At 39.9% G+C, this 23,736-nt stretch overlaps 1 protein-coding gene across 3 annotated transcripts in view; it reads left to right on the top strand.

Moving 5' to 3' along the window:
* Window positions 1-23,736, top strand: part of MANBA (mannosidase beta) — a 143,037-nt gene that overhangs the window by 28,095 nt on the left and 91,206 nt on the right. For 2 of the 3 annotated variants that reach the window (XM_053703497.1, XM_053703499.1), the window contains 3 exons: window positions 9,413-9,580; window positions 10,673-10,796; window positions 11,759-11,934. In XM_053703497.1, the coding sequence (XP_053559472.1) occupies window positions 9,413-9,580; window positions 10,673-10,796; window positions 11,759-11,934 (468 nt within the window). The remainder of the gene's footprint in view (window positions 1-9,412; window positions 9,581-10,672; window positions 10,797-11,758; window positions 11,935-23,736) is intronic. The other variant, XM_053703498.1, reaches the window with a different exon arrangement.

Below are 23,736 nucleotides of genomic sequence, written 5' to 3'. Positions count from 1 at the left end.
GCCTTTGTTTTATTGATTTAACTGTGAAAATTATATATATATATTTTATATATATTTTGAAAGTAGACAACCCAAGGTATTGATATAGGCCAATTTTGGTATATATGATTCCCACTAACTTTTTCTCAAACTTTGGGTTTCTCACTGGAATTACTCACACCTACTGCAACAACATGGGAGGGGGCGCCCTATTAGGGGATAATCTCTAAACCTGATAAATGTGAAAGCTATACGGTCTTATGAAGACATGATAGATATATATTAACCTCAAAAGAGAAAGAAGGGGTAAAAATACAAAATAGAGGTTAGGTAACTATACCTCAGTATACAATACCTCAGAATGGTTTGTAAATAGATATAGATATAAAGCTATTGGTAGCACCAGGATGCATAAATGCAGTATGATAATGTAATAAAATGAAATGTGATAGAGTGTATAAGATGGTATATCATACAATAATAATCATACACATATGTAAATAACAATAGAAATACAATATTTGATTAAGATTCTCAAAAATAAATAATAAGTCTCTGAAAAGGAAATCGAGGCAGCTATCTGTAAAGATCCAGGCCGGGATCTGGAGCAGCAATCTACAAGAGAAGACAGAAGCGCCACATGGCCCAATATTGTTTGGTCCAGAAACAATTAGATATGTATAAGGGAGTGAACTCACATTTGTGAAAGCACCTCAATTAGTGCTATGGAGACAGTCTGGGATCTATTACAGTCACCCAGAAGACCAACAGCCAGTAACGATGTAGTGTCTGTATCAGAATGACAAAAAGGAAACACAGGTGCCTATATGGCCTAGTATTGCCTTAACACAGGTGAATCAGTGCAATAGAAGAGAATGGTACTCACAATAGTTGTAGCATCTCCTTCGATGCTATAGAGGCAGGATGGGATCAATATGGTCACCCACCAGACTTAATCATAAGCCAGCTGGACACAGATGGAACTCCGGATACTCCAATGGTCAGGATAGACCCAGGATACACCAATGGTCAGGATAGATCCAAGAATGATTCCCTCTCAGCCAGAGGGAAAAAATGGCAAAATAGATGGTAGCAAGTGTTCAAAATATAAAATTGCTTTATTTAAACAATAAAAACAAAGAGACGCGTTTCTCAGCTGTAAGCTGTTTCATCAGGCTTCATGGCTGTTTCATCAGGCTTCATGGATCTATCCTGACCATTGGTGTATCCTGGGTCTATCCTGACCATTGGAGTATCCAGAGTTCCATCTGTGTCCAGCTGGCCTATGATTAAGTCTGGTGGGTGACCATATTGATCCCATCCTGCCTCTATAGCATCGAAGGAGATGCTACAACTATTGTGAGTACCATTCTCTTCTATTGCACTGATTCACCTGTGTTAAGGCAATACTAGGCCATATAGGCACCTGTGTTTCTTTTTTGTCATTCTGATACAGACACTACATCGTTACCGGCTGTTGGTCTTCTGGGTGACTGTAATAGATCCCAGACTGTCTCCATAGCACTAATTGAGGTGCTTTCACAAATGTGAGTTCACTCCCTTATACATATCTAATTGTTTCTGGACCAAACAATATTGGGCCATGTGGCGCTTCTGTCTTCTCTTGTCTTTGTAGATCACACCTACTGCAGACTTTTCCACTCAGCTGCAACAACTGCCCTCTAACTTACTACAGTTTGATTTCCAACACATCCTCTCTCAAACTCAGAGAAAATACACATACCCATGTTATAGTTCTTCTCTGTAGGAGTAAAGCACAGGGAGAAAAAGGCTACAGGGTTCAACTTGGAGGATAAAGGATCCCTTTGGGTTAGGATTGATCCAACTCCAATCTCGGAGGTATCAACCTCTAAAGTAAACTGCAGGTCAGGATCAGGATGGCGGAGGACAGGAACAGAACAAAGGGCTTTTTTTTCAGGTGAGAGAAGGCATCCACGGCTTCGGGAGGCCAGTTTTTGCAGTCTCTGTTCCGTTTAGTTAACTCAGTGAGGGGAGCAACTATTTGGGAGAAGTTATTTATAAACTTGCGGTAATAATTAGAGAATCCCAATAATCTCTATAGTACCTTTAATGAGGTGGGTTGAGGCCATTCCAAGACTGCGGTCAGTTTAGAAGGATCCATGACAAAACCCTCCTTCCAGATAACATAGCCATGGAACTGGATCTGAACTTGGTCAAATTCACATTTCTCCAGTTTAGCTACCAGGGAATTGTCTCTGAGGCAAAGAAGTACCTGTCTCACATGTTCATGATGCTCCTCAAGGGTGGAGGAGAAAATAAGGATGTCATCCAGGTAGACGATGACAGTGTGATTGAGCAGGTCATGGAAGACATCGTTGACAAATGCCTGGAAGACAGCAGGGGGATTACACAAGAACATTACATTACAAACAAGATTATATGCCCCACGTAGATCCAACTTAGTGACGTAGCGAGCATTCTGGAGCGAATCGTAAAGTTTAGTGATTAACGGAATAGGATAGCGATTCTTGATAGTGATGTTGTTAAGGGCTCTGTAGTCGATACAGGGTCTGATCCCACCATGCTTCTTACTGGCAAAAAAGAAGCTAGCCCCGGCAGGAGAAGAGGAAGGGCGAATAAAACCTTTAGCTAGGTTCTCTTGAATATACTCCTCCATGGCCTTGGTTTCTGCTTTGGAGAGTGGATAAGTCCTACCTTTAGGAAGTGGGGCTCCAGGAAAAAGGTCAATCTTGCAGTCTTAAGGATGGTGGGGTGGTAGCACATCATCTGCTTTCTTTTCAAACACAGCAAAATCTGCATAAATTGAGGGAAGGCTTAAAGTGGTCTGTAGGCTGGCAATGGGGATGTGGCGTAATGGAGTAACTTTAGCCAGACAGGAGTGGAAGCAGGATGTACCCCAGGAGGCCAACTGTACCTCACTCCAGTCGAACTGTGGATTGTGTATACGGAGCCAAGGAAGACCAAAGATTACTGGTTGTGCTGGAGAATGAATGACATTGAACTGCAACTGTTCGGTATGAAGGACTCCCACAGTCATGGTTAGGGGTGCTGATTCAAAATGGATTAAACCTGATCCAAGACCTGATCCAAGGGGAGTGCCATCCAGAGCAGTTATTTTAAGACAGCGTTTCTTCTGCAGAAGGGGTAACCCTGCCTGAATCATTAAACTGTGATCCAACAAATTTCCAGCTACCTCTGAATCAATAAAGGCCTGAGTGTCGACAGAATTTTGAAGAAAGGAGAGGGTAACAGGTACCAGGATTCGAGACAATTGAGGTTATTTAGCAGTGATCACGCTTAGAGGTACCCCAGTTTTATCCTCTAAGCATTGGCTTTTCCCGGCACAGGGTATCGCAGTTCTTTAGCTGGTGTGAGTTAGAGCCACAGTAGAAACACAGTCTCAATCTCATTCCTCTCTGTCTTTCGGACTCTTTGGGTTTGAGGGAGGAGAGATCCATGGGATCCTCTACTGAGGTAACTGGAGGTGCTGAAGGGGTAGAGGATGGTCTAGAGACTGAACTAGTAGGACAATGGGAAGATGGGATTCTACGAGTTCTGTCTCTCTCAGCTTGTCTCTCCTGAAAGCGAGAGTCCAGAGTAATACAAAGTGCTATGAATTCATCCAGGGAAGTAGGGACATTACGATAAGTAAGCTCGTCCTTGATGCAAACCTCTCCTAAAGGCCGCTTTGAGAGCACTGCCATCCCATCTGGTCTCGAGTGCCAAAGTGCAAAACTCGATGGCGTATTGTGCCACAGTTCTATTACTCTGGTGGAGATCCAAGAGTGAGTACTCTGCAACAGCACGGCTGGAGGTCCAGAAAACAGAAGATAATGCAGAAGTGAAGGCATTGGCGTCGTCCAGGAGTTGAGTGTTCTGTTCCAGAAGAGGTGACCCAGGCTAGGGCTTTGTCTTTCAGTAAGGAAATAATAAAAGTGACCTTTGTCTGATGAGACTGGAAGGTGTGGGGGTCATTGCGAAAGTGCAGCCTGCACTGATTCAGGAATCCCCTACAGTCGGTAGTACCATCATACTTGTCAGGCAATGGTATCCGGGGTATACTTCCAGACGCAGGGGAAGGAGCTGTGACTAGCAGCAGGTACTGGCTGTGTACAACAGGAGCAGCGTTCTTTTCAGCAACCAGTGAGGAGAGCAAAGCGGTTATAGCCTGTAGTTTTGAATCCACATTTTGCAATTGTGCGGTATTTGATCCCAGCGTCAGACCCTGATGAGTAACTGCATTTGCTACCTCATTTGGGTCCATAGCCCAAGTATAATGTAATGCTCGTGGGATATTCCACTATCAGACTAAACTTGACCAGTAGTCTTCTGATCCCGGCGTCAAGCTGGAATGATAGGGAATTTCCCAGCGCAGAGAAAGTTCGCAAAATGAGGTAAACCGTACCCACACTATGCAGGGTAGTCTTTGGCAGCAGCAGGTAGGAATCAGCGGTTAGGCAGTTCAAGGGTAAACCAATTGAAGGAATGAAACAGACAGGATAGTCTCTGATGGCAATAGGTAGGGAATCCAGCGGTAAGGCAGTTCAAGGGTAAATCAATAGAATGGTCAGACAGGCAGCAGAATGGCAATCCAATATTTTAGGGTTAAGGCAAGCAGAGTAGTCAAACAGGCAGAGTTCATCAACGGTAAAGCAGTCCAGCAATTCAGGGGTTAAGGCAAGCAGCATAGTCAAACAGGCAGAGTTCAGCAACAGTGAATCAATACAGCAATTCAGCATACAGATATACAGCACCCAGGAGCACAAGAAGAAGCACCTATACTTGGTCACAGGTGAGAGGGACTGAGGCCTTTACATAGGGAAAACAGGGGCGGGCGGTGATGATGTTATCACCGTGCTGCAGTTACATTGCCGTATCCCTAGCATCAGGAGGAGTGCCAGTGTCCGTGGCAACAGCCACAGCAGAGCAGAGAGCAGCGTGACAGTTATATGTTTATATACGTTGGAAACATGGTTTGACACAGGGTTGCCACAAACCTTCAGTTTGTAAAAAGAAGCAATATCTGTGAAGGCAATAAAACGAGGTATGCCTCTGGCAGACATGCATGGCTTTGCCACTGTTTTTTGGTAATTTAGAAGGCTGCTAATTGCAACGGCGCACCACACTTCTGAAATTCCCGGCAGTGAAGTAGTTAATCAGTTATGTTGTAAGGTTAATATTTGCTGTAGTGTAGAGATTACCCTCCCAACTGACACCACCCATCCCCAGATCCATACCTGATCCCTCCTGAACAGCTCTCTTACCTCCTCCCCCACTGATCACCACCATCTTAAGTACTGGCAGACAGTCTGCCAGTATAGGGATTTTTTTTTTTTTTATGTCTGTAGTGTAGAGATCCCTCCTCACCCACTCCACTTTCTTTATCCCCCCAAAACAGCTCTCTAACACATTTTGTTACTGGCAGCTAGTGTTATATTTTTTATTTATTTTAAAGGAATAGTCTTGTCAAAATTAAACTTTCGTGATTCAGATAGAGCATTCAACTTTCTAATTCACTCCTAATATCACTTTTTCTTTGTTCTCTTGGTATCTTTTTATTTAAATGTAAGTTTAGCCGGACCATTTTTGGTTCAACACCTGGGTAGCTCTTGCTGATTTGTGGCTACATTTTAGACACCAATCAGAAAGTGCTACCCAGGTGCTGAACCTAAAATAAATTTTCAAATAAAGATACCAAGAGAGCGAAGAAAAATTGATAATAGGAGTAAATTAGAAAGTTGCTTAAAATGGCATGCTCTATCTAAATCATGAAAGCTTAATTTTGACTAGACTATTCCTTTAATTTTATTTTACAATTATATTTTATAATATAAGATCACTTTATTTTTTGTAGTGTAGCATCTGACTGCCCCTCTCCAAACAAATTCTGTAGGTAATGTTCCTATCCCTCCCTTTACATCTGTAGTTGCACCAACGATCAGTGATCTGGCTTCATATCAAGCTCCCTTACTGCAATCTCTGCTGGCTAAGCTTACAGTGGGAACTGTAGCATGCGCCAGAGTGTGGCTTAAAGTACTGTGTTCTGTAGTACCTACGTCCAATTAGTGCAAGGGGTTAAACACACAGGTGTAAATTTATTATGCTGTGTTCACAGCTTTTCCGTCTATGTGGTTCACATGCGCAAGTCTGCTGCCACATATTTAAGATGCAAAAACTGCTTCTTTTCTTTCATACAGGTGGTGAGAATGCCCACGATCCATTACTCCTGGGAATTACTCTTCTTTACCACTAGGAGGAGCCAAAGAGTTCCAAACCCCAAGAGCCCTATAAAACCCCTCCCATCTCATACATACCTCAGTCTTTACTTTGCCTCCACTGGAGGTGGTTGAAGAATCAAATGCACATCTTCATTCTTCAGAGAGAGGAGTTTTCAGTCTTTGAGGCCCAGGTTTTTCCTTAGAGAACAGTGCTTGTCAGATGGGTGTATATGGACTATGGTATGTGATTCTTTTTTCACCTCATGGGAAATTTTTCATAAACCTTCCATAATTTGTCACAGGGACTTGTCTTTTGCCTCCCTTTATGGATCTACAATATACTCCTATTCTATAACCTCTGCTGATATGTTTCAGTACTGGTTTGGCTGTCTGCTGCTTATTTGCTGGTGGAGGAGTGTCTATTGGAAAGTATGATTTATTTACATTTAGACACTATAGCTATGTTATGGGTACTTTTTAGTTTGTATATATATATTTGCTAATATATATGGGCCCTGGGACAGAATCCTTTACATTATTCCTCTTGGTGTACTTCATGCGTCTGCTTTTTTGGCATGCTCAGTTTGAATTTCGCGCATCAGCCTTTGGGAATACGTGCATCAAGGTTGCGTGCAATGGGTTAACGCTTGTCTAGTTAGCACACGTTCCTTTAGTCTTACTATAGTTCTTTCGCAATTTTGCTGGTTTACTCACATCACAAAGTTCATGTCAGCGAGTGTGCAACCCGAATGGGCACACACGCGAGTGGTTGCGTTTTTTCACTATTTTTTACAAATCACAAAATCCAACAGCTAGTGTGTTTGTGTGTATATATTTATATCAGTTTTTGCCAGTTCTACCCTCAAGCACATCTAACTCTAGGACTGGAGGACTGGAGTTATGATACTCTAAAATAAAGTGTGTCACAGGCAAAGAATCAAGCAAGTGTATATCATTGTGGAAAAGTGTCAGACATGTCAGATAAAGGTCCACAGTTGAAAGTTCACAAGAAATTTTTTCCATGGTGAAATGTGCCAGCTAATGCTTCTATACCCAAGTGTTCAACATTGAATTAAAGGGACATCAAAGGGACATATATATTATATATATTATATATATATATTATACATACATACATACATACATACATACATACATACACTGTGTATATGTGTGTGAACTGAATGTTTACCTTAGGGGCATCAGGACAAGAATAATGAAAGGGCACGTCACTGAGTATCCCTTTCCAATGCTCCGTTTATCCCAGGGATGCAGTTGTATGCAAAAGTTTAGGCACTCCTGACAATTTCCATGATTTTCATTTATAAATAATTGGGTGTTTGAATCAGCAATTTCATTTTGATATATCAAATAACTGAAGGACACAGTAATATTTCAGTAGTGAAATGAGATTTATTGGATTAACAGAAAATGTGCAATATGCATCAAAACGAAATTAGACGGTGCATAAATTTGGGCACCCTTGTCATTTTGTTGATTTGAATACCTGTAACTACCTAGCAATGATTAATTGGAACACACAATTGGTTTGGTGAGCTCCTTACACTTTGAACTTCATAGACAGGTGCATTCAATCATGAGAAAAGGTATTTAAGGTGGCCAATTGCAAATTGTTGTTCTCTTTGACTCTCCTCTGAAGAGTGGCAACATGGGGGCCTCAAAACAACTCTCAAATGACCTGAAAACAAAGATTGTTCAACATTATGGTTTAGGGGAAGGCTATAAAAAGCTATTGCAGATATTTAAGCTGTCAGTGACCACTGTGAAGAACATAGTGAGGAAATGGAAGACCACAGGCACAGTTCTTGTTAAGGCCAGAAGTGGCAGGCCAAGTAAAATATCGGAGAGGCAAAGGATGGTGAGAATGGTCAAAAACAGACCACCTCCAAAGACCTACAACATAATCTTGCTGTAGATGGTGTCACTGTGCATCGTTCAACAATTCAGCGCACTTTGCACAAGGAGAAGCTGTATGGGAGAGTGATGTGCAGAAGCATTTTCTGCACACACGCCACAAACAGAGTCGCTTGAGGTATGCAAACGCACGTTTGGACAAGCCAGCTTCATTTTGGAAGAAGGTGCTGTAGACTGATGAAACAAAGATTGAGTTATTTTGTCATAACAAGGGGTGTTATGCATGGTGGCAAAAGAACACAGCATTCCAAGACAAACACTTGCTACCTACAATAAAATTTGGTGGATGTTTCATCATGCTGTGGGGCTGTGTGACCAGTTCCCAGTACTGGGAATCTTGTTAAAGTTGAGGGTCGCATGGAGTCCACTCAATATCAGCAGATATTTGAGAATAATGTTGAGGAATCAGTCACAAAGTTGAAGTTACACCGGGGCTGGATATTTCAACAACACAACGACCCAAAACACTGCTCAAAATCTACTCTGGCATTTATGCAGAGGAACAAGTACAATGTTCTGGAATGGCCATCCCAGTACCCAGACCTGAATATCATTTGAAAATCTGTGAGGTGATTTGAAGCGGGCTGTCCATGCTCGGCAACCATCAAACCTAACGGAACTGGAGATGTTTTGCAAGGAGGAATGGTCCAAAATACCTTCATCAAGAATCCAGACACTCATTACAGGCTGTAGGAGGCTGTTATTTCTGCTAAAGGAGGCTCTACTAAATATTGATGTGATATTTCTGTTGGGTGCTTAAATTTATGCACCTGTCTAATTTAGTTTGGATGCATATTGCACATTTTCTGTTAATCCAATAAACCTCATTTCACTACTGAAATATTACTGTGTCCTTCCGTTATTTGATAGATCATAATAAAATTGCTGATCCAAACACCCAATTATTTTTAAATGAAAATCATGGAAATTGGCAGGGGTGCCTAAACTTTTGCATAAAACTGTACATGTAACTGAAAGACTTTTAAAAAACAAAACAGAAAACTTTCTGCTACACACACATCAACCACCCTATATTCAAGATTATAAATCTGAATAAAATATATTTTGTGACTGGGTTTTGCTATTCTATTTTTATTTTTTTCATTTGGGTGGAAAATTATAGTTTTGGAAGGATTTAATTGTACAATACGGATGTGCACGTCAGTAGAAATTCATCACTTGCAATTCACGATGGAAATGTTTTACTGTTATAAAAATTGTGTTCTGTATTTTTTTTAAATTAATTTTTTTTTTTTATATATTTGAATGTAAAATAGACAATTGATATTACTACAGCAGTTAAAGAAAACAACTACATTGAAGTAAGGTTTCGGTCTGCTGTTGATTGGGCAAAAGAAAGAAGCCTTGAGAGCCCATATGTTATTCCTCCAGAATGCCCTCCAGAGGTACAGAATGGAGAGTGTCATGGAAACTTTATCAGGAAGGTGAGTTCAGTCACCCTCTGTAAACTACTATTATTTAATTCCCCATATCTTATTATTAATAATAATAACAATAAAGAAAATACTGCTCTTATATCCTATAAATACATTTATTATTATTATTTTTTTTATTATTTTTTATTTTTCTATTTTTTTTTATAAATGTAGGATATAAGAGCAGTATTTTTTATCATTATTATTATAAATACGATTTTGGGAATTAAATAACACATTTTGATACTTTAAAGGGACAGTCTAGGCCAAAATAAACTTTCATGATTCAGATAGAGCATGCAATTTTAAACAATTTTCCAATTTACTTTTATCACCAATTTTGCTTTGTTCTCTTGGTATTCTTAGTTGAAAGCTTAACCTAGGAGGTTCATATGCTAATTTCGTAGACCTTGAAGCCCACCTCTTTCAGATTGCATTTTAACAGTTTTTCACCACTAGAGGGTGTTAGTTCACATATTTCATATAGATAACACTGTGCTCGTGCACGTGAAGTAATCTGGGAGCAGGCACTGATTGGCTAGACTGCAAAGGGGCAGTTTGCAGAGGCTTAGATACAAGATAATCACAGAGGTTAAAAGTATATTATTATAACTGTGTTGGTTATGCAAATGATATAACTGTAACTGATGTAACTTCCAGAATCGTTTGAATAAGACCAAATGCAAGCTCTTGTATGAACAAGAGTGTTTATTTAAAGAACGGCTATTTCTTCAAATATAGCTATAAATTCAGCTTCTCTGGCTAATCAATTAAACTGAACTACTATACATCTTCATTTTTGATTGGTTGCCTTTCTGTGGCCTCCTGGTGTGGTTCTTAGTAACTCTTAATATACAGATTTTCATACTCCAAGCTGTTCATATCATACATGGAGTGTGTTTGTTTTAATTTCGTATTCTTTAGAGCTCACACTTTTAAATGAAACTATGTGTTTGTCGATATTCATTGATATAAAAGCTGTTACCCATAGTTAATTGCAGTTTTAATTTAAAGCCAATGAATGAAATTGATAGGCTTCCCTCATTTTGTTATTCTGTTAGGACAAAATGGTTTTGTATTTTTTTTTCATTTGTGTTTTAGGCACAGTGTTCATTTAGTTGGGACTGGGGCCCTACCTTTCCTACTCAGGGTATCTGGAAAAATATTAGGATTGAGGCCTTTAATGTTTTCCACTTGGACTATATTTCACATATCCCACTGTTTGGTAAGTTTGAAATGTTTATTTTTAAATTAGTGACAAATTTAAAGTGGTGGTGTTTTGTGCAATTATATAACAATTACACCATAGTGAAATTAAAAAAAAAAAAACATTCAGTGTCCATTCGTGTGACTAAAACCGGTAAAAAGAAAAACTGCTTCCAGCTTGAAATTCCATAACTTTATTTCATAGACAGAGCTGATGCGGATTCCCGAAGAACGGTCATTTCAAGATACATTACTTTATAATAGATCTTATTAACTACTTTGAGTAATAGTCAGCATTTATTGTTTTTATTGCTACTGTTTATTACTAGAAATGGCTTTTGTTTATCATAATTTCCTATATCTTCCTATCCTTATCAATCCATACTCCACATTAGAGTCCCAGGTATATAGTAAGGGACAAAGTATTATATTTTAAAATTGTAATAAAACTTTTTTTTTTTTAATATAGTTGATCAATTATATTTGCATTTATACCAATATTTATATTCTCCATAGAAAATGTTGCCGCCCGGGTGGATATATATATATATATATATATATATATATATATATATATATATATATATATATATATATATATATATATATATATATATATATCCAGCACAAACTTCTTATAAACAACTTCCAGGGTGCACATAAAAATCTGTTAATATGTTTGCTTTTAATGTTTTCAGGATTGCCCCCCTCCTCAGTCTGACATGTATATACACACGGAATCCAAAATTATTATTTATTTTATTTTTAAATTAAAACAAAAAAAAAAAATTAACTAATAAAACATGATTCATTTCTTTAGATTCACTTTCTTACTTAACATGGCAAAAATACAAACATAGATCTAAATACATTAAAATTTCTTGAGCTACCACACCTTTATCCTATAACATCTGAGTGTAAGAATCATTACTGTTTTCTCTGCGTTTTTTTAAATTGTGCCGTTTACATCTCACCATTTAGATATCAGCGCATCACAATGGATAGTTAAAATTGAAGCTGTGTTTGATGTAATCTCTGTTAAACCAGTTCCTGGTAAAGTGGTGGTCAAGATACCAGAACTTAACGTTGATTATATACAGGACATTATTTTAAATTCTGGAAATGTCAAGTATGAAATAAATGTAAAAGTCAAACAGGTGAGTATTTTTTTTATTTCTTCTTAATCAGTAAAATCAGTTTATGGAAGGATATTGACACTAAACAATTGAAGCATTTTATAGCTGGTACGCAAATTAATTATTCTCTTTGATGTGTATCTACTAAACTGTCTTTCTCTGTTCAATATGTTGCCATCTTTAAAGATATGGCTTCTGGTCTGTGTGCTTTAAAACCGAGAACCTTATGTTGGAGTTATATGGGCAGCACATTGTTTCTCTAACCTGACAAATAAATGTAAAATAGAAGTTATTAGTGTGAAAAGCTTGATCTCGGTTTTTATAACCGTATCATTGCTGCTCATTCTTTGCTGCTCATGAGCTTTCCTAGATAAACCTTTAAGCAAAGGATAACAAGAGAAGGAAGCAAATTAAATAGAAGTAAATTGGAACGTTGTTTAAAATTGTATGCCCTATCTTAATCACGAAAGAAAGAAAAAATTGTGTTTCATGTCCCCTTAAATGCTGGGAAGGTAGCAGATAAATGCCTTGATAGTCCTCATGATAAAATTTATTTACCACAAATAATGCTACTCCTCACAACAAAATGGATCAGTGACCAAGAGCAATAACAGAAGTGACACTGGAACCTAGAATTTCACTCCAGCTACTTATTTCTTTCATACAGGAGGTGGGAGTCCACAATCCATTACTCATGGGAATTACTCTTCTCTACCACTAGAAGGATGCAAAGATTCCAAAAGCACAAGAGCTCTATAAAACCCCTCCCACCTTACACATTCCTCAGTCTTTACTTTGCCTCCATTGGAGGTGGTTGAAGAATGAAGATGTGCATGTGATTCTTCAGAGAAAGGGGTTTTCATTTATTGTTGAGGTCCGGTTTTCTTTCAGAGTACAGCGCTTGTCAGAGGGATGTATTTTAGGGTATGGTTTATGATTCTATTGTTTCACCTCATTGGAAATCTTTCATAAACCCTTTGCAATTGGTCGAAGGGACGTCTCTTCTGCCAACCTTTATAGATCAACAAAATACTCCTATTTTTAACCTCTGGCGATAGGTTTCAGTACTAGTTTGGGCTTTTAAGAATGAGGCTTCAGTTGGTCAAATTTGCAAGGCAGTTGCTTGGTCTTCTTTGCATAATTTTACAAGATTCTAACGTTTTGATGTTTTCGCTTCCTCTGAAGCAGCCTTTGCTAGAAAGGTTCTTCAGGCAGTTTCCAGTTTGATAGTTATGCCTGTTTTTAAGTGTATTATATAAAAAAAAAATTGGGGGGGTTTGTGGATTTATTTTCTCAGTAAAAGAGATGTTTTTAAATCCCTCCCTTTATGTCATTACTTGTGGACTCCACAGCTTGGGTATTAATTCCCATTAGTAATGGATCATAGTCTCACCAACTGTATGAAAGAAAACATAATGTATGCTTACCTGATAAATTCATTTCTTTCATGGTGGTGAGGGTCCACGAGACCCTACCCTTTTTTTGGAAGGGTTAGATTTTTTCCAGCCCATCTTTTTTCCCTGCTCCTTTTTTGGCTCTAATTCAATATTCTTATCTCACTTGCTTGGCTATACGTTAGACTAAGGAATTTCTGAGGTGGGAGGGGTTTTATAGGGCTTTTGGGGTCTGGTAATATTTGCCTCCTCCTATTGGTAGCGAAGAGTAATTCTCTTGAGTAATGGATCATGGGCACTCACCACCATGAAACAAATGAATTGATCAGGTAAGCATAAATGTATGTTTTTTTTTTTTAAGATTGCTCTGTATACAAAACTATTTTCCTGGTTCTTAAAATGTGTACCTTGCTCCTAATTTGCCTGGATGTCTTCTAAGTTTGATATGCAAACAAGGTGTTAATGTGTTTTAACCCTTTGAGTGCTAAGCACTTTCCCACCTGGGTGCTAAGGTTTTTTTTAAATGTTTTTTATTTAAAAAACAAACAAAACTTTTTTTTTTTTAATTTCAGATCCCCAAGCTTTACACTGTTGGAAAGGTTAGGCAATTACCTTTCCAACGGTGGGTCTTGGGGATCTGTAGCTGCTTAGATGCATGAGATACAGGCTTCTAAGCAGCATGCCCCCTGCTCCTAAATTTAACATTGTTAATGTTAAATAAAGTTGCGCGGTGATGTCGTCACGTCATTGCGCGTGACATCACCGCACATAAAGTGAAGCCCCGGCAATGCCTGTCACTATGCAGGCCCAATCGCCGGGGTAGGAGCGGGTGGGAGCCCGAAGATCTCCCTCAAGGTGGGAGAGTGCTCTGAGCCATCATTAGCACCAGAGTGGGAAACTCTGTGACGGCTCAGAGCCGTCATTGGCGCTCAAGGGGTTAATAATGTCCAGACTCTAGACACATGCTCCTTGGAATTTTAACGTCAAAAGTTTCTTTCTTTCTTGAGACACAGTGAGTTTCCACGGATCAGCAATTACTGTTGGGAATATCACTCCTGGCCAGCAGGTGGAGGCAAAGAGCACGACAGCAAGGCTGTTAAATATCACTTCCCTTCCCACAACCCCCAGTCATTCTCTTTGCCTTCAGTGCAAGGAGGAGGTGAAGTTTTTAGGTGTCTGTATAAGATTCTTCTATCAAGATTTTTTTATTTTGAAGCCAGAGCAGGCTTGCTCTGATCTTCCCTATCAAACTGGGTTTAGCTATACTCCACGTTAGTCTCTTCAGTAGGGCTGTGGTAGCTTTTGAGCAGTCAGGAACTTGTGGGGTGGGCCTCACTGTGTTTTCCTGACAAGTTGCTGCCTTCAAACAGAATGCCAGAGTAGGCTTACTCTGTTCCTTCTTCTATCCATAGGTTTATGTGAAGAGTGGCTTCCTCTCATACAAGGTGCGATGTCCTCCTGTCGGATAGTCAGAGGTGCAGGTAAGTGCCATTTAAGTTTTTGAAGGAGACGGTTAATTCAGAAACCCTGGCACTTTATTAACATTCTGCATTATTATTGGGGCTATGTTATCCTGAGTTCAAGATACATTAGACAGGATGCAGGGCACTGCAATGTTAGGTCAGAGAGAGTATAAGTTTTAATATTGTGTTCAATTCTTATTTTTATTGGGGCTCAGTGTTTTAGACTGCTGGTATGGGCCGTCGTTTTATTTTAAAGGTTTCAGTAGATATTGCCTTAAGAAAAAGCCGATGCAATTGCGGTCCGTATAACGGCACCGGCTGTGATGTCACGAGGGGCAGAGCTCCTCCTTCTGGGCGCAGGGTGCTCTGTAACTTTGTGCCTTTTCCCTGCTAACGGCTTATGGCGGTTTACACATGCAGCAGCTAAGCATGTTTCTTCCACGTTCTGTGCCAAACTGGGAATATCACTCCTGGCCAGCAGTAGGTGGCAAAGAGCACTACAGCAAAGCTGTTAAGTATCACTTCCCTTCCTACAACCCCTAGTCATTCGACCAAAGGAAAAGGAGAGAAAGGAAATAACACAAATGTTTAGAGGTGCCTGAGGTTTATATTAGAAAACCTGTCTGAAAACAGGGAGGGCCGTGTCAAAAAATAAATAAATTTATCAGGTAAGCATAAATTTAGTTTTCTTCTTAAGACACGGTGAGTCCACAGATCAGCTATTACTGTTGGGAATCAATACCCAAGCTAGAGAACACAGATGATAACGGAGGGATAAGACAGGTAACCTAAACAGAAGGAACCAATGCTTGAAGAACATTTCTCCCAAAAGAAGCCCCAGCCGAGGCAAAAGTATCAAATTTATAGAATTTAGAAAAAGTGTGCCAAGAAGACCAAGTTGCAGCCTTACAAATCTGTTCTACAGAGGCCTCATTCGTGAAGGCCCAAGAAGAAGAAACAGCCCTAGTGGAATGAGCTGTAATTCTCTCAGCAAGCTGCTGTCCAGCAGTCTCATATGCCAAACGAATAATACTTCTCAACCAGAGAGAAAGAGAAGTAGCAGTAGCTTTCTGACCCTTACGTCTTCCAGAAAAACAAACAAACACAGAAGACTGACGAAAGTCCTTCATAGACTGCAGATAGAATTTAAGAGCTTGCATAATATCTAAGTTGTGCAACAAACATTCTTTATGAGAAGAAGGATTAGGACAGAGTGAAGGAACAATAATTTCCTGATTAATATTTCTATCCGAAACAACCTTAGGAAGAAAACCAAACTTGGTACGGAGTACTGCCTTATCTGCATGAAATATGAGTTAAGGAGAATCACACTGCAAAGCTTAGAGTTCAGAAACCCTCCGAGCAGAAGAAATAGCGGTAAGAAACAAAACCTTCCAAGATAACTTAATATCTATGGAATGCATAGGCTCAAATGGAGCCTGCTGTAAAACTTTAAGAACAAGATTAAGGCTCCAAGGTGGAGCAACAGATTTAAACACAGACCTGAATTTAACCAGGGCCTGACAAAAGGATTGAATATCTGGCACATCCGCCAGACGCTTGTGCAGCAAAATAGATAGAGCAGAAATCTGACCCTTGAGGGTACTGACAGATAACCCCTTCTCCAGGCTCTCCTGGAGAAAAGATACGATCCTTGGGATCCTGACCTTACTCCAAGAATATCCTTTAGACTTTTCGTGGAAGGAGAGCAAACAGCGGAAAGCGATAAGTCATCCTGAAGTTACAAGGAACTGCCAGAGCACCTATCAGAAAGGCTTGAGGAACTCTTGACCTCCAACCGTACTTTGGGAGCTTGGTGTTCTGATGAGACGCCATCAGATCCAAATCTGGTAACTCACATTTGGTTGTTAACCTGGAGAACACTTCCGGATGGAGTTCCCACTCCCCGGGACGGAAAATCTGTCTGCTCAGAAAATCCGCTTCCTAACTGTCCACTCCTGGAATGTGGATGGCAGATAGACAACAATTGTGAGCCTCCGCCCACTGGATGAATGCAAGTTCCTTCTTGGTGGTTGATGTAGGCCACTGAGGTTATGTTGTGCATCTGGAACCTGATAGACCGAGCTAAGGCCAGCTGAGGCCAAGCCATCAAGGCATTGAAGAGCGCTCTCTTTTTACCTGGGAATCCCAGATAGTGGCCCCTTTTCAGTTGAAGGCTCTCCTGCATTGCCCACTGACCTCACTCCCATCTAATATATTTTACTTGTCTACTTTCAAGAATGTTATTGTGGCTTGGCAGAGACTATGTACGGAAATTGATTGTTCTCCTTACGTTTCGCAATATCTACCTATTTGCGGTAACCCTGATTTCGGCCCAGGTCTTTCCAACCAGATATTCAAAGATTGGGAGTCAAAAGGTCTTAAAACTATGAGTCAAATACGGGATGCAGAAGGCCATCCATTATTGTTTGCAGAAATCGCAATTTGATTTAGGAGCACGCAAATTCTACGCCTACCTTCAAGTCAGGCACTTTCTTCAAGAGCTGCTTACAAAACATGGTAATAACTGGACTATGGGTGAATTGCAGTCCAGGATTTCTATTTATGCATCAGGAATGCACGCAATTTCCCCATTATATTTACTTAGAAACCAGAAAGCGTAGAGCCTGCAGGTTAGTGACATGGTTGCAATGTGGGTCACCCAATTTCCAGATATAAATGAGCAAACTATTATTTGGAGCTTTAAAATAACTCAACAGCGTTGGGTTCCAACATCATGGAGGGAATCGCAGATAAGTCGGTTTACAGAGATACCTTACTCCTGCTATTCTATCGAAGTGGTACAATATAAGGGTTCTCTGTTCTAGATGCTCGTCAACAGAAGCAGATCTATTTCATTGTTTATGGAGCTGCCCCAAAATATGTCAATATTGGAGGAAAATCTCTTATTGGATGACTGTAGTTCTGGAACTGGAACATAAGTTATTTCCAATTGAAATTTTCTTTCTGGTGAAATTCCAAGGAATAATTAAAAATTATAGTTTGATAAATACTATAATTTTAACGGCACGTAATCTCATTTTTAAAACTTTGAAGGCATCTTCAGCACCTACAATGACACAATTTAAAACGGCTTTGATTAACCAATTTACGATAGAACAGTTTAATATACCATATCCGCAAGATAAATACTTGGCCGCATTCTTTTAAAAAGTGGGAAACGTTTATAAGATCTCTGCACTTAGTACACCAAAAAAAACTGATTAAACCATTTAGAGATTCTGAGTTTGTTTTGATAAATATTCTGGCGGGCCATTTTCCTAGAGACTGGACAGATGGCGCTGAGTGAAACGCTTGGGGGAGGTGGGAGAGAGGAGAATTTTCTCCCTTTTTTTGTTTTTTGTTTTGTTTGTTCGTGTTTTTTCTTTGGGGGGGGATAATAATTGTAAAGAAAAAAGAAGAACAGTTAGTAATATGATACACTTGTAGTCGGTCATATCATGCACTCGTAGTTGGCCATATATATGGCCGTCCTGCAATTTTTTCAGGGCATGTATTAATGTATGGGGTCTTTGACTCTTACTCTGACATCTATTGTTATTATTTAAATATGTATGTAATATTTTATCAATTGTGATGCACTGTATTACACCTTGTAATTTATTTTGTTGTAACTCTCCTCTCTTTTGCTATAAATAAAGTAAAAAAAAAAAAAAAAAAAGAAGAGCGCTCTCAACTCCAGAATGTTTATGGGGAGAGCAGATTCCTCCTGAGACCAAATCCCTGCGCCTTCAACAAGTCCCAGACTGCTCCCCAACCCAACAGGCTGGCATCCGTGGTCACTATTACCCAAGAGGGTCTCTAAAAACATGTCCCCTGGGACAGTAGTTCTTGCGACAGCCACCATGGTAAGGAGTTCCTTGTTGATTGATCCCAAACTATTCTCTGAGATAGATCTGTATAATCCCTGTTCAAGTGAGAGAGCATGCATAGCTGCAGAGGTCTCAAATGGAACCGAGCAAACGGAACTATGTCCATGGAAGCTACTATCAACCCGATTACTTCCATGCATTGGGCCATGATGGTCGTACCGCCGACTGTAGGGACAGGCAAGTGGACAGAATCTTGGCACTTCTGACCTCCGTCACAAATATTTTCATTGACAGAGAATCTATAATGGTTCCTAAGAATATCACTCTTGTAGCCAGAACAAGAGAACTTTTCTCCAAATTTATCTTGCAACCGTGGGAACAAAGAAACTCCAGCAAGATCCTTGTATGGGATTCTGCTAGTTGCAAAGATGGTGCCTGAACCAGAAAGCCGTCCAGATAAGGTGTCACTGCAATTCCCAGAGACCGAATTACTGTCAATAGAGCTCCCGGAACCTTTGAGAAAATTCTGGGAGCTGTAGCGAGGCCAAATGGAAGTGCTACAAATTGAAAGTGTTTGTCTAGATAGGCAAATCTCAGATATTTGCAATGGTCCCTGTGAATGGGCACATGCAGGTACGTGTCCTTCAGGTCTATGGTCGTCATAAATTGACCCGCTTGAATCAGAGGCAGAATGGAGTGGATAGTCGACATCTTGAAGGACGGCACTCTGAGGAATCTGTTTAGTATCTTTAGATCTAGAATGGGTCTGAAAGTTACCTCTTTTTTGGGAACCACAAACAGGTTTGAGTAAAATCTGAGACCCTGTTCCTGATTTGGAACAGGAACAATCACTCCCAAGAGGGAAAGGTCCTGTACACATTTCAAGAACGCCTCTCTTTTTACCTGGTCTACAGATAATCTTGAGAGGTGGAACCTCTGAAGTTACAAAAGGAATGAAAATTAGTCTGACGTCCCTTCATTTTGTTGTTCTTGTCTTGAGGCAGAAAGGATCCTTACCACCCGTGATATTGGAAATAATTTCTGCCAATGCTGGCCCGAACAAGGTCTTTCCCTTGTAAGAGATTGCCAAAAGCTTAGATTTAGAAGAAACATCAGCAGTCCAAGATTAAAGCCATAGTGCTTTACGCGATAAGATTGCAAAGCCAGATATTTTGGCCCACAACTTAATGACCTGCAAAGAAGTGTCAGTGATAAAGGAGTTTGCTAACTTTAGAGCCTTTATCCTATCCTGAATCTCTTCCAATGGAGTTTCAGCTTGAAGGGATTCAGACCAGGCGTCAAACCAATAGGCTGCCGCACTGGTTACTGTAGCAATGCACACCGCCGGTTGCCATTGTAACCCCTGATGAGAATACATCTTCTTTAAAAAGGCCTTCAGCTTTTTGTCCATAGGATCCTTGAAATAGCAACTATCCTCAGTAGGAATAGTAGTTCTCTTGGCCAAAATGGAAATCACCCCTTCAATCTTTGGAACCGTCTGCCATGACTCCTTTATGAAGTCAGCCACCGGGAACATCCTCCTAAAGACAGGGGAGGGGAAAAAAAGGAATTCCTGGTCTCTCCCATTCCCGGGTAATAAACTCTGTGGCACGGTCTGGTACTGGAAACACCTCCCCAGGTGAGGGAACATCAAAGTATCTATTTATTTACTAGACTTTTTAGGGTTGACAACGATAGGCGCATAGGAGTCGTCCAAGGTAGCTAAAACCTCCATTAACAAAACACGGAGGTGTGATCAAGCTTAAATCTGAAGGAAACCACTTCAGCATCAGAAGAAGGAATTACACTATCAGAATCTGAGATTTCACCCTCAGAGGCTACCAAAGTATCCTCCTCTTCCGACTTATGGGAAAAAGCCATCTGGTTAGCCTGAACCGGATCTGATACCCTATTTTCTTATTCTCTACTTTTACTCTCTTACGTTTCCCCTGCAGCAAGGGAATGGCAGCTTGCGCCTCAGATACCGCTGAGGACACCTGGGCAGCAATTTTTTCCTTCAAAAACACTCCAAGAGTTTGCGAGGAACTGCAGGGCACTGCCTGAGGCAGTAATGTGACTTAGGGCACTTGAGGAGGAGACTGTGGCATTGCCTGAACAGTATCTAATTGAGAGCATGGTGATTTAGAAACAAATAAGTCTGTCTTTATACATCAGGGTTCTTTCAATGCAAGAACTACAAAAGGGCAAAGGAGGTTCAACATGGGCATTCAAACAAATTTTGCACTCTATATCAGGCATAGACTTTTTTTTTTTATAAACTTTGTACTGTCCCTTTAACTGGTAACGTTAGATATCAAACAGGACATCGGTTACAAAAAAACAAATTTTTCTTTTCATGATTCAGATAGAGAATACACTTTTAAACAACTTTCTAATTTACTCCTATTAGCTAATTTGTGTCATTCTCTTGGTATCATTTGTTGAAGAAGCTTTAATGCACTAATGGTTTCTAACTGAACACATGGGTGAGCCAATCACAATCAATATATATGCAGCCACCAATCAACAACTAGAACCTAGGTTCTCTGCTGCTTTTGAGCTTGCCTTTCAGCAAAGGATAACAAGAAAAGGAAGCAAATTAAATAGAAGTACATTTGAAAGTTGTTTAAAATTGTATCCTCTATCTGAATTATGAAAGAAAAAGTTTAGTTTTCATGTCTTTTTAAGGGCAACTCCTTTTTTAAAAAAAAAAAAAAACACAGAAAACTGTGCCTACCTGATAAGGATCCTGGCCAGGAGTGATATTCCCAACAGTAATTGCTGATCCGTGGATTCACTGTGTCAAGAAAGAAATACATTTATTAGTTAAGCATAAATTTAGTTTTATACATAGTAAAACAATTTTGCCATTTATTTTTTAATTTATTTTGTCCCTTCAAGTAATTTAGCCAAATTTCATTCTAGGTTTTAGAACTTGAAATGTACATGTCAGACTTCTCAGTGCTACTACTGCTACATACAATTCCCTAATTAACTGACAAGAACCACAAAACAATGTACTTTATACTAACTATATGAATGTTGCTAGCTTTGTTGTCTACATCCTAAAGCTCAAATTCGCTCCTCCAAATAAGTCAAGTGATTAGTTGAGTCTGGCACAGAACGTGGAAGAAACACGCTTAGCTGCTGCGTGTGTAAACCGCCATAAGCCGTTAGCAGGGAAAAGGCGCAAAGTCACAGAGCGCCCTGCGCCCAGAAGGAGGAGCTCCGCCCCTCATGACATCACAGCCGGTGCCTTTATATGGACCGCAATTGCATCTGCTTTTTCTTAAGGCAATATCTACTGTCTACATCCTAAAGCTCAACTAAAGTGATTAGTTGAGTTTGGCTATTGAAAAATAATTACAGCAAATAAGATGTTAATTTGTTTTAAAAATGCATAGATTTGCCCCAAGCAACATATTCCTAGCTCCCAAATAACAAACTGTTGCCTAATATTGTTAATAAATTAAGATGTCAAAATTTACGCGAAAATCCTAGCGAACAGAATGAACCTTATCTTACAAAGCATTATTCATCAAGATTAGGTCGGTTTTGTCCCTTATCGTGAGGCCAAAGAGAACACAGTGCATAATCTCCACTAAATGTGGCACGCCAAAGCAGAAAGTATCCCCTCAGTTTGGTTGTCGACTGATGCCAAAAAAGGCCTTCGACCGGGTCGGATGGCCTTTTCTAATTGCAACTCTCCGAGCTTTTGGAAACGGTAGTAAAACCTTACATAGAATTTTCACACTTTATCATTCCCCTAGTGCCCGGATATTTCTTAATGGCACACTTTCCCTGCCGTTTCAAATAACCAACGGTACTAGACAAGGTTTCCCTTTATCCCCTCTATTTGCTTGTCTGATAGAAACGCTTGCGATAAAATTAAGAATAAACGAGAAATAATGGGCATACGGCTCAATGGAGAAGAGTACAAGTTATCCATGTTCGTGGATGATATCCTCTTTACCCTCAACGACCGTGTAAACTCAATTCCCCACCTATTAAATGAAATAGATGTATTTAATAAGCTCACAAACTTCACAGTTAATAAAACTAAATGTAGAAATTCTGGGAATTGCGCTAACATCCCAATTAGAAAACCAAATTTTAAAAAATCTGCCCATTTAGATGATGCAAAGGATCCATGAAATATTTAGGAATTCATTTAGCAGACAACCCACTACATTTACAAATTTAAATTATTATTATTAAAATATCTGGATTTGCAATTTTAGCGCGTAGGGCGCTATGGCTTAAATCTTGGTCTCCAGACGTTTCTTCTAAATCTAAGCTTTAAGCTATACCCTACAAGGGAAAGACCTTGTTTGGGCTGGCATTGGCAGAGATTATTTCCTATATCACAGGTGGTAAAGGATCGTTTCTGCCTCAATACAAAAAGAACAAATTGAATGGACATCAGACTAATTTTTGTTCCTTTTGTAACTTCAGAGGTAAGTCTTCCCCTGCCTCTACCAAGCAGGAACAATCCAAGTCTTCCTGGAAGCCTGGTCAGTCTTGGAATAAGGGGAAGAAATCCAAGAAACCCATGGCTGAATCCAAGTCAGCATGAAAGGCTTGCCCCCGATCCAGGATCGGATCTGGTGGGTTGCAGACTCTCAGTTCGCACAAGCTTGGGAACAAGATGTTCCAGACCCGTGGGCTGTAAACAGTTTCCCCGGGGGTACAAGTTAGAACTCAAGACTTTTCCTCCAAGGGGCAGATTCCACCTCTCAAGGTTATCTGCAGACCAGATAAAAAGAGGCGTTCTTGAAATGTGTTCAGGATCTTTCCCTCTTGGAAATGATAGTTCCAGTTCCAAATCAGGAACAGGGTCTCGGTTTTTACTCCAACCTATTTGTGGTTCCCAAAAAGGAGGGAACTTTTCGGCCCATTCTAGATCTAAAGCTAATAAACAGATTCCTCAGAGTGCCGTCCTTCAAGATGGAGACTATCCATTCCATTCTTCCTCTGATTCAAGATGGTCAAATCATGATGCCCATAGATTTGAAAGATGCATACCTGCATGTTCCCATTCACAGAGATCATCACAAATATCTGAGGTTTGCTTATCTGGACAAACATTTCTAATTTGTAGCACTGCCATTTGGTCTCGCCACAGCTCCCAGA

The sequence above is a fragment of the Bombina bombina genome, chromosome 2 (assembly GCF_027579735.1).
Source record: "Bombina bombina isolate aBomBom1 chromosome 2, aBomBom1.pri, whole genome shotgun sequence".
NCBI lineage: Eukaryota > Metazoa > Chordata > Amphibia > Anura > Bombinatoridae > Bombina > Bombina bombina.
This window is presented reverse-complemented; position numbering and strand designations above follow the sequence as displayed.